Here is an 11,492-nt window from a genome sequence, read left to right as displayed (position 1 = left end):
AACAATAATTATCACAGCAGATATTACATCATTTTATATTATATGATATTAGGTTTTTTTTACAATCATTTTGTCACCAATTTTTTCAGAACCTTGATGTCATTTTTCAAAACTAGACACAAAACTCAAAACAGTCATTATTTGTAACACAGACTGTCGAATGTTCAAAACTTTGCATATTGCGTTCATATCTTTAAAGAAGATTTATTATGAAATATCATAGGAACATTACTTTAGATCACCCACACACAAGATACCCATAGTTTCACTGTGTAGTTTTAGTACAATCATTAAATATAGTTGTTCAAAACACATGATGCAGCTTCATTACGGTTCTACACATTCATACATCATTGTAATAGACTAGAGAGAAAAGTACAGACACTGGAATCATTACAGATTTTTTTTTCAATTGCTAACAAGCGTTGTTCAATACTGAAGTCACATTTTCAAACCTGTTCACACAGTCTGCATTACCAACATGAATCTGGACCAAACTGTATATCTCACCTCCAAAACTCACTCAGACCAACAAAACACTTCATATACGTCTCAAAATAAGCTTGTGCCATAACACTGGCAACAATTCTCATTCAGAAAATATACATTTCATTCATAACACACTGGTCTAAAAAACACTGTAACACTATAACTATGAACTTTTATCTTTGAAGTTTGAATGATTTGTCATAAGTATTTCACTATAGGATAAGAATAACATCTTTACATTTTACTGACTGTATTACAGCACAAAGAATCAATGAGAAAAGCACCCCCCCCCCCCCCCCCCCCCCCAAATAACCTTTGTGAAATGGATCATATCTTTACATACCAAAAAAACAAAAACCCATCAACATTTACAAAACTTGCTTGTGAAAAAAAACAAAAAAACATCAACAGCACGTCTAGTATAATGAAGTATGTGCAGTATTGGATTGCTGCTCCAGGAGGCCTTTCTGTGTGGAGTTTATATGTTCTCTCTGTGTTGACGTTGGTTTCCTCTGGGTTTCTTCCACAATTCAGAGACATACAGGACAGGTGACCTGGAGACTGTAAGTGAGTGTCATCCCTGCACTGTAAAAAACAAATCTGTGATATTTACGGTAAAATACTGGCAGCTGTGGTTGCCAGAACTTCACCGTAAAAAATATGGTAGCAACATTTTAGGTTTTACAGACTTAACTTAAATTCACATTAAAATACCGTATTTCATTAACTGATGTAATGTTAATAAACCAACATATTTTAAGTGTTAATATCTGTTTTGAACCATTGTAATGAACTGATAACCACCAAAAACTGGTGGTGATGAGAACGTCACATGATGCTCATCACAAACAGCTTTTCTACGAGCTGAGGAGGGCAATACTCATTTATAGAAGGTGCACAGTGTCGTTCACACAAACACTAAACCCCATCCTGGTGACGCACTTGATACTGAAATAGTGCAATACACATTAATTTAACAACATTAGATGTAAGATTGAACCCTAATGTACACAACTGATAAGAAAAAAGTAAGAAGAAACATGTTATTTCAACAAAAAACATCAAATATGAAGTGTCATGCAGGGAATTCTGGGAGTGTCAGTTTGTGGTTTTTTACTGTAACTTATACAATGACTTTTTCTTTTTCACTTCCAAAAAACGTATTTTTAACAGTATTTTACTGTGAAATTACATTAAATGTAATAGCATTTATTCACCGTATATAATATGAAAACTTATTGTTAACCAGTTAACATGTTTTTACTGTAGCATTTTTACAGTCTTTTACTGTTAAAATCACAATCATTTTTTACAGTGTGTGATGGAGTGGCCATCTGTCCAGAGGGTTTTCCTGCCTATGACCCAGGAAAGGCTCCAGCCTCCTCAAGACCCTACATAGGACAAGTACTTTGGAAAATGTATGGAATAGATGGATGGATGTTCAGCACTGTCTCTGCCACTTTTTTCCCCCTAAAAAAACAATGTCTTCCTTGATCTATGTTTCCAAACAAAATCATTCCGAAGCCATCCATTTATCAAAATATAACCAAAAAAGAAAGAAAGAAAGAACGAGAAGAAGACTAAAAATAGGACATCTGGCTTGGCTTTCAGCTGAAATTGCAGTTAGTTGCGTTTGGAATAATTATTATTCAATTTCTTAATAAATATTCGGTTACACTTTACTTGAAGGGGTGTGCATAAGACTGACATGACACCTTCATAATCATGACATGACACATGAATATGAAGGGTTTTTTATGCATGTTTATGACAACTGTCATTAAGTGTCATTCGCTCAGTTATGTCATTTTTAATGCAAATATGACATTATTTGACCTAACCCTACCCCTACCCTTACCCCTAACCATAGCCCATAACAAAGACATCTCAAACAATGTCATCTTTGCATTAAAAATTACATAACTGAGCGAATGACACTTAATGACAGTTGTCATAAACATACATAAAACCTCCTTCATATTCATGACATGTGTCATGTCATGATTATGAAGGTGCCATGTCAGTCTTATGCACACCCCTTCAAGTAAAGTGTTACCAAATATTCTGCTAAGATTTTCTATTTCAATATAATTCCCGCAGAAATGGACAGATTTGATTTGAATGAGCTTTTATCAGTTTTGAAAGCAGTTTGTTAGCATTTTGAAAAATGTGCTGAAAATGTATAATGTTTCGCAGATTTTAGAGTATGAACGACAAAAGTCTTTGTGGATTTTGAAAAATGTGATCACTGCATGCATTTAGTCTGAAAGCAATAAAAAAATGGTTCACAGTTTGGTCCGCATAGACTTCTGTATCGCTGAATGTGTGAACAGTTTGGAAAATGTGGCTTCAGTATTGAACAATGCTTCGGCTTCCAGCTTTATCACCCTCTAAAAAGACTTTTGCGTATTGTTGGAAAAACAAATACTTTTTCTCTCTCTCCCAACAACAGTCATCTTGAAACTGATCATACCTGAACATACTCAGCCCTCAGTTGATTCGCTTTCATTATCTAAACATTTAATATTGTTCATAATTTTCCATAAACTATGCTTCAAGAGCATTGCAACAGTTATGTAGCATTTTGAGCAGTTGTATCAATTGATAGTTAGATCATCGTAATGAATTGAATAGACACTCAACTCAGATGTAATGCGAGAGTTGCATTTTGAAATAGGAATACTTTGATGTTAAGTTGTGTCATTTTGATTTTAGTTCAATGAATGTGCATTTTGATCATCGGTTGTGAATTATGTGTCTAGAGTTTCGAAAAATGACATGAAAGTTCTGTTATTAGTGCAAAACTGATTGTAAAAACTGTAGGCTAAATAAAGGTACATAGTCTTCTCCAATGGTTATTTTCATCTTATGAAATAAATAGGTAGTTAAAAAGATAGACGAGTTCACTGCTAACAGGTGTGATTTGAAACAGATAATGTTAACTCGAATGGATAAACGGTAAAAAAAACTTTTAGCCAGGATACTAAAGTTACTACTAGAATAGAAACTTACATTTTCAACAATTTGGCATTCTAAAAACCACCTCTATTTATTACTGGAGGTCAACGTAATGTAATTCAACGCACCTGTCAGTAGATGGCGATAATGAGAGGCTCGTCTGCACTTCACCAGAAACACGGAAGCGGAAGTAGCGGGAGAAGAGTGATGTTGCGCTGCTGAACTGTCAGTTACATTTGTTTACATCAGACTTTATTTTCACTTATTGGTGAAAGCCACGTACTGGCTTACAGTGAGGCATTTCAACCCAGTTCAGTACTCAAGCATAAAGAAGAGATTTTCCATCATCACGGGAGAAATGAGGAGCTTTGTTTCCGGAGTTTTGTTTCTGCACTTCTTGCTGCTGATTATACCTCACATCAGCTGCTGGAATGATGGTAAAATATCTTTTATGTGAACCTTACGGCGAAATAAACAATCATAATCAAGTCAAGCATATCAGAGAAGACAGACTGGCCGTCAGTCTGAGTAAAATAAGTATTTGCATTGAAGTTTCACTCTAAATGTGCAGCTTTAGTGGAAGTTGTGACCTGCTGTGATAATATTTGACTAATATTACTTTTATGTAATACAGAATTAATTTGGGTGTGTGACAGATATGACAATATAAACGTGATGATGTTTTATGAGTATTTTATAAGAAAATATGAATCGTGATATTTTATATATATATATACTAATATACATTGAATATGTAACGTTTTGTAATATACAGTTGGTGCTTTTATGTGGTTTTGGGGCCAATATGATCATATAAATATGTGTTTTGATATTTTCTTTATAATAATAATAATATAAATAAAGGGGAACAATATAAATTATGTATATGTTTATAACAAACTTTTTTTTATTAAGGACACACTCGGTCCATACAAAAACACACACAAGGACAAAAACCACAATATCACATATTTACATGTGTACGAAAATGCCAATGATGCCACATATTTGAAAAAAGCCTGACTGAACTTAGTGGCAAGTTTGTCAGTGTTAAAATTATACTGTTTACAGATTCTGATAACCTACACATACATCTGTACATGAGATTGCGCAACACAGCAGCGCAGGTTGGCACCCCAGCACTGACAAACATTTGGCTTGCGCTGCTCCATCTTGGCACCTTAAGCAGCAATCGCATACCATCATTATAAGCTACATTAAGTCTCTGCATGCTGCTCTTTCTGTAATGCCGCCACAAATGGCCAGTATACATAGGGGTACAGTATGCTTTAAAAAGTGTAGTCTTCACAGATCCTGAGCACATGCCAAATTTGCGAATCAACATATTGGCCTGGGCATACAGCGTACAACACTGTCTGTAAATATCCCTATCATCAGACAGGTCATCAGTTATATAATGCCCTAAGTATTTAACCTCATTACATACCTTAAGGACACTCCCAGACAGAGAGAAGTCAGGAAATGTCAGTTTCCTGTCCCCCCTACTCCTAACAATCATAATATTACTCTTTTTGCCATTATATTTAATATCAAACTCTGAACCATATCGAGAACAAATCCTCAGTAACTGTTGAAGACCAGCACTATATGGACAAAAAAAAATCACCAAATCATCTGCATACATCAGATGTATGCATTTATAATTAATGTATCTTAAAAAGAAGAGTTGGTGCTTCTTTTAAGTTGTGTGTGGCCAAAATGATAATATAAATAATATATTTGATTAAAATGACTATAAAATATGCAGTAAATAATATGAACCAGAAGGAAAATTAAATATGAAATATAATTAATATATATATTTATTTAAGTATAATATAAATGAAATATCTTATAAAATCTCTGTTTCTTAAAGAGGTCATCCGACGCTTTTGTGTGATACCAAATGTTTTGGGGGTGTGGTCAGATAAGAAGAAATATTAATCAAATCTTTTTTTCTGCGACAGAGGCTGTGTTACTGCGTGATGTTCAGGTGCTCACGCTCCACAGAGGCCGCTACACCACTGCACGGCGCTCCAGTCCTGTGCCACAGCTGCAGTGTGTCGGAGGATCAGCTGGCTGTGGATCATTCGTTCCTGAGGTGGTCCAGTGTTACAACAGAGGATCAGATGGCATAGACACACAGGTAAGACTCCAAAACTGCCTCTTGCATACTATATGTATCTACATTATTCATAGTATTACTCTCTCTCTTCTTATAGTGGGAATGCAAGGCTGACATGGACAACGCGTACAGGTTCGGGCGCGTGGAGGTCTCCTGTGAAGGCTATAACAGTCCCAATGACGCATATGTGCTGAGAGGCTCCTGCGGTCTGGAGTACATGCTGGAGCTCACGGCAGAAGGGAGGCAGCAGCACACGCACGGCTCAGGGGGTTCGTCGGGCTTCTCAGACTTTGCCTCGAACTTCTTCCAAGGCTTTTCCAATCATAAGCAGCAGCAGAGCGGAGGCCATTCTCAACAGTCTAACGGCCAGTATCCCTTCCAGAATGGCCCGTCTGGTGATGGAGTGGGTGGGCTTATAGTGATAGCTTTCCTTTTGCTGGTGGCATATGCTGTATACAAGATGTTTCTGTGCAGTCCTACTCACGGCCACCAAGGTTACAGTGGAGATGGATCCCAGGGATACGGCGGGACATGGGATAACAGCCAGGGTATGGAGCCACCGCCGCCTGGATTCAAACCAGATTATTACTCAGGTAATCAATCAATCTATCTGTCTGTCATTTTCAATATGATTCCATTCTCTATTATTATTATAGACGTAAAGGGATCCGCTACCCAGAAATGAAAGTTACTCACAATCATGTCATTCCAAACCTGTATGACTTTCTTGTTTCTGTGGAACACAAATTACATTTGGAAAAGTGTTGGTAACCAGTTTCACTTCCCATTGACTCCCATTGTATGGTCAAAAATATAATAATAAAAGTATAAGTCAATGGGAACCTAAACTGTTTGGTTACCAACATTCTTCAAAATATCTTCTTTTGTGTTCCACTGAATAAAGAAACTAATACAGGAACAACATGAGGGGTAAGTGATGACATTGAAAGTCTAAGTGTAACCAAATGTGCATAATATTTGCATATTTATTTATGGGGAGTGTGTAATATTTCCTGTTTTGTGGGTTCTCTCAGCAGACCACTCAAGCTCAAGGCCCGGGTACGGCTTTTCTGATGCGTACACCAGACCTCAGAGTTCTTGGACCGGTTTCACTGGTGGAAACACTGGTGGACGTGGTGGGGGTGGATTCTGGACTGGAATGGGCACAGGTGGAATTCTGGGATATTTGTTTGGGAATCAGAGGCAAGCAAGCAACATATCCTCACATAATTTACTTATAGCAAGCACTTGTATGTATCAAGGCTACATCTTTTTTTTATAACCTTTATTTCGTTTTTTGACAAGGCATACACTTCAATTTGAGGTCCAAAAAGAAGCAAAATAATGTAAAAGATGTCAAATATAAATATCCCTGATATGTAAAATACTAGAAGGGCAGTCAAGTCAAAAGATCACAGTGGTTACAAAAATAAGATGCATTGCATAAGACCAGTAAGTGATCATATTCTCAAGTGCTCCATATTTCCCAAAATAAATATAAATTGTCATTATTGATCATTCATAGTCTCTCTACTACAGTATGCACAACTCGCTTAACCACACATCAAATAAATACACAGCATTGGTATTGTGACTATTTGCAAATGTTGTTGGTAATCATAACAGTTTTGGCCTTTTTGGTAAGAAATGGTCTGTTAAGCTAACAGCATTAATGTAAATCTAAATGCAGTAATTTGTAGCTCAGTCTTCACCTGACTTTTATGTTGATATTAGACGCCAGCCACCCATGGGCTTCGCAGGACCATCTTACACCAACCAACCTTCTCCAGCACCAAAAACAAGCTCAGGAACACGGACCGCCTCGGGTAATCTATAGCAAATTTAGTTACAGATTCCAGATGTGCTTTTGTGTTTATTTCAAAGCACATTTCTCTCCTATAATGTCACTGTACTGTATAATGCCATGAGTAGGCCATCAGAAGCCAATTAGATGTGTATTTTGGAAATTAGATCTATTTATGGTGTTTTCTGGTGCAGGTTTTGGAGGAACTAAAAGAAGATGATTGAGCAACCTCAATTCTCACATTGGACATGATCAACAGACATATTACAAGGAATTACAACTTTTTATTCATACTACTGTTCATTTATTGCCCAAAACTAAACTAGATAGCATATTATTGCTTTGATTGGTTTGTTGCTGTTCTCTTAAAACAACCTGCCTTTTTTCATTCTGGCCTTCACTATGGGTTTAAAAAACAACACACCCAAATACAACTGATCTTACTGTTTATTAAGTGTTTAATGCAGTTTCTTCTCAAAAGAAACTGTTATTTCAATGTTTTACATTCTAAAGGACTTTATTTTCTATATAAATAGATGATATAGAATCTTAATATAAAAATATTCAGTAAATATTTAAAGTCAACATTAAATCAAAATGGACCCTATTGACTTTCATAACGCAAGTTCTTGGCCCTATTCTGTAATGATTCACCCATATTACAAAGAAAAAATGTCATCAGATTCATTTCTGATTCCATTATGGTATAGACAATCTAATAAATTATCAATGAATAAGTGCTTGCAGAAATATGAAAGAACAAAAGGGTTGCAAATGGAATTTCATGTGGACTTTTTTCTTGATAAAAAAGATCAAATCAAAGGCATGTAAAGTTATGTAAAATCTTTTTTTTTTTTGAGTGTGTGAGATTACTGGACATACTGTGATAAAGTTCTTAGCCACTGGCTGTTGTGAAAACATTCTAATTTGCTAAGGTATAATTTGTCTATTGGCTCACTCTATTACTCATTGCTTTTGACATTAAAATTCTGATTTGTTAAAGCTCTTCTTGCTATGACTATTTGGCATTTCACGTTAACTATTATATTAATGAAGTCAGGGTGACGTTTGTAGGTTAACAGTTGTGTACAGATCTTTTGAAGTTTATCTCCATTAAATTATCATGCTCACCTGAACATATGTGTCTACTGATTCAGATTACTGGCTCATCAAGGTTTCACAAGTCTTTTCCACAAGATGAATCTTTCAAGTTTATATATATATATATATATATATATATATATATATATATATATATACACACGTGCTGAGAGATATTTGGTGAAAATAAATCTGCATTGTTAATCATTTCGATCTTTTATTTTTAAAAATCACATAAATCTACCCTTTCATTGGAGAATAAGAATTTAAAATGGGGGGAAATATCATTATGACAAATGTTTTTCTCTAATACACATTGGATACAATTAACGGCACCCTTTTATTCAATGCTTTTTGAAACTTCCATTTGGCATAATAACAGCTCTGAGTTTTCTCCTATAATGCCTGATGAGGTTAGAGAGCACCTGACAAGAGATCAGAGACCATTCCTTCATCCAGAATCACTCCAGACACTTCAGATTCCCAGCTCCATGATGGTGCTTCTCCTCTTCAGTTCACCACACTCATTTTCTATAGGGTTCAGGCCAGGGAACTGGAATGGCCATAGCAGAAGCTTGGTTTTGTGCTCAGTGACCCATTTTTGTGTTGTTTTTAAGGTTTGTTTTTGGATTATTGTCCGGTTGGAAGATCCAAACCTGGCCCATTATAAGTCGTGTCTGACAACAGAATATGCTGGGGATTGTTTTTGGTTGAGAGCATTTTCTTTTCTTGATTTTTTTTCTTGAAACCCTCCCAAACAACATGTAGTGTAGGCGTGGTTTGACTTTTTTTTTTAAGGTTTTCTTACTCGGAGACTCAACTATTTTCTGCAATTCTCCAGCTGTGATCCTCAGAGAGTCTTTAGTCACTCAAACTCATCCTCACCGTGCATTAGGACGATATAGACACGTCCTCTTCCAGGCAGATTTGTAACATTTTCTGTTGATTGGAAATTCTTAATTATTGCCCTGATGGTGGAAATGGGAATTTTCACTGCTCTAGCTCTTTTCTTAAAGTCACTTTCTAATTTGTGAAGCTCAATTATCTTTTGCTGCACATCAGAAATATATTCTTTGGTTTTTCTCATTGTGATGGATTCTTTGATCATATTTACCAAGGGTGCCAATAATTCTGACCACGACTGTATAAATGTAGTGTATATATATATATGACACATCAGTATGTATAATTTTATAATCATATTAAATAATTTAAAATTTTCTGTAATTACAAAATACACCGTTAACTATGACATTGCAATGAATGCATACAAAGTGAAGAAACTAATTGTATTGCATCTTGCAGTACCCTGAGACAATAAACAATCAAACCTCTACATAAACCTATTAACCATTCACAGATCAGCCTTCTCCTCATAGTGGCAAATGCAGGATGATCTTTGGCTATCCAGGTATGGCTTACATCCCAAGTGCATCACAGTATCAAAGAGCAAAGTCACTGCTGATTCACAGGCTGTGAAATCAATTATGGGTATACGGTTTGATCTCAGCAAAATGTACAAGAAATACAGTAGGATATGCAAATAAAAAAACAACAACTATATATATATAGTGGTGTGAAAAAGTGTTGGCCCCCTTCCTGATTTCTTGCATGTTTGTCACACTTTAATGTTTCAGATCCTCAAACAAATTTAAATATTAGTCAAAGATAACACAACATGCAGTTTTTAAATGAAGGTTTATTATTATTAAGGGAAAACAAAAGCCAAAACTACATGGCCCTGTGTAAAGTAGTGTTTGCCCCCTAAACCTAATAACTGGTTGGGCCACCCTTAGCAGCAACAACTGCAATCAACTTGCAATGAGTCTGTTACAGCACTGTGGAGGAATTTTGGTCCACTCATCTATGCAGAATTGTTGTAATTCAGCCACACTGGAGGGTTTTCGAGCATGAACCGCCTTTTTAAGGTCATGCCACAGCATCTCAATAGAATTCAGGTCAGGACTTTGACTAGGCCACTCCAAAGTCTTCATTTTGTTTTTCTTCAGCCATTCAGAGGTGGACTTGCTGGTGTGTTTTGGATCATTGTCCTGCTGCAGAACCCAAGTTCGCTTCAGCTTGAGGTCACGAACAGATGGCCAGACATTCTCCTTCAGGATTTTTTTGGTAAACTGCAGAATTCATGGTTCCATTTATCACAGCAAGTCTTCCAGGTCCTGAAGCAGCAAAACAGCCCCAGACCATCACACTACCACCACCATATTTTACTGTTGGTATGATGTTCTTTTTCTGAAATGCAGTGTTACTTTTACGCCAGACGTAATGGGACACACACACACACACCTTCCAAAAAGTTAAACTTTTGTCTCGTCAGTCCACAGAGTATTTTCCACAAAAGTCTTGGGGATCATTTTCGTCTTGGAACTCTGCCATGCAGACAGTTTTGCCCCGTCTCTTTCTTATGGTGGAGTCATGAACACTGACCTTAACTGAGGCAAGTGAGGCCTGCAGTTCTTTGGATGTTGTTGTGGGGTCTTTTGTGACCTCTTGGATGAGTCGTCGCTGTGCTCTTGGGGTAATTTTGCTCGGCCGGAAACTCCTGGGAAGGTTCTCCACTGTTCCATGTTTTTGCCATTTGTGAATAATGGCTCTCACTGTGGTTCGCTGGAGTCCCAAAGCTTTAGAAATGGCTTTATAACATTTTCCAGACTGATGAAGTTTGGCACACTTACTCGAGGTGCATCTCCGCCACCTACTGGACATAAGTACATAGATACATAAATCAAATAAAGACGATGAAGAAAAAAACACTAGAACAACGATATATGTTCTAAAAATTATTAAAAGCATGTATGGGTATAAAAACAACAGCAACAACAACACATCCAAATACAACCGATCTTACTGTGTTTAATGCAATTGCTTCTCAAAAGAAACGTATTTAAATGTTTTAAATTCTGAAGGTCTTCTAAATATATTTTTGTAAATATTTGAATCAAAATGAACCCCATATACGTTCTTAATGCAAGTTCCTGGCCTTATTCTGCAATGATT

At 36.3% G+C, this 11,492-nt stretch overlaps 2 protein-coding genes across 3 annotated transcripts in view; one reads left to right on the top strand and one right to left on the bottom strand.

The window, feature by feature from the left end:
* The first annotated feature begins 3,604 nt into the window (after positions 1 to 3,604).
* On the top strand, positions 3,605 to 8,572 carry saraf (store-operated calcium entry-associated regulatory factor). 2 transcript variants are annotated; one of them, XM_016249120.1, is made up of 6 exons: positions 3,605 to 3,884; positions 5,415 to 5,593; positions 5,670 to 6,165; positions 6,610 to 6,775; positions 7,307 to 7,398; positions 7,571 to 8,572. In XM_016249120.1, exons 1-6 carry the CDS (start codon positions 3,806 to 3,808, stop codon positions 7,594 to 7,596), a joined length of 1,038 nt encoding a protein of 345 aa, XP_016104606.1. In that variant the 5' UTR covers positions 3,605 to 3,805; the 3' UTR covers positions 7,597 to 8,572. The 2 variants fall into 2 exon arrangements, with proteins under 2 accessions (XP_016104606.1, XP_016104598.1); XM_016249112.1 differs by having other exon boundaries at positions 6,607 to 6,775.
* Positions 8,573 to 9,644: 1,072 nt separating this feature from the next.
* pla2g12a (phospholipase A2, group XIIA) overlaps positions 9,645 to 11,492 on the bottom strand; it is a 2,948-nt gene continuing 1,100 nt past the window's right edge. The window contains exon 4 of the mRNA XM_016249134.1: positions 9,645 to 9,950. Within this exon, the coding sequence (XP_016104620.1) occupies positions 9,832 to 9,950 (119 nt within the window). The 3' untranslated portion in view covers positions 9,645 to 9,831. The remainder of the gene's footprint in view (positions 9,951 to 11,492) is intronic.

This window comes from Sinocyclocheilus grahami, unplaced genomic scaffold (genome assembly GCF_001515645.1).
Source record: "Sinocyclocheilus grahami isolate Dianchi unplaced genomic scaffold, SAMN03320097.WGS_v1.1 scaffold25.1, whole genome shotgun sequence".
Taxonomy (NCBI): domain Eukaryota; kingdom Metazoa; phylum Chordata; class Actinopteri; order Cypriniformes; family Cyprinidae; genus Sinocyclocheilus; species Sinocyclocheilus grahami.
This window is presented reverse-complemented; position numbering and strand designations above follow the sequence as displayed.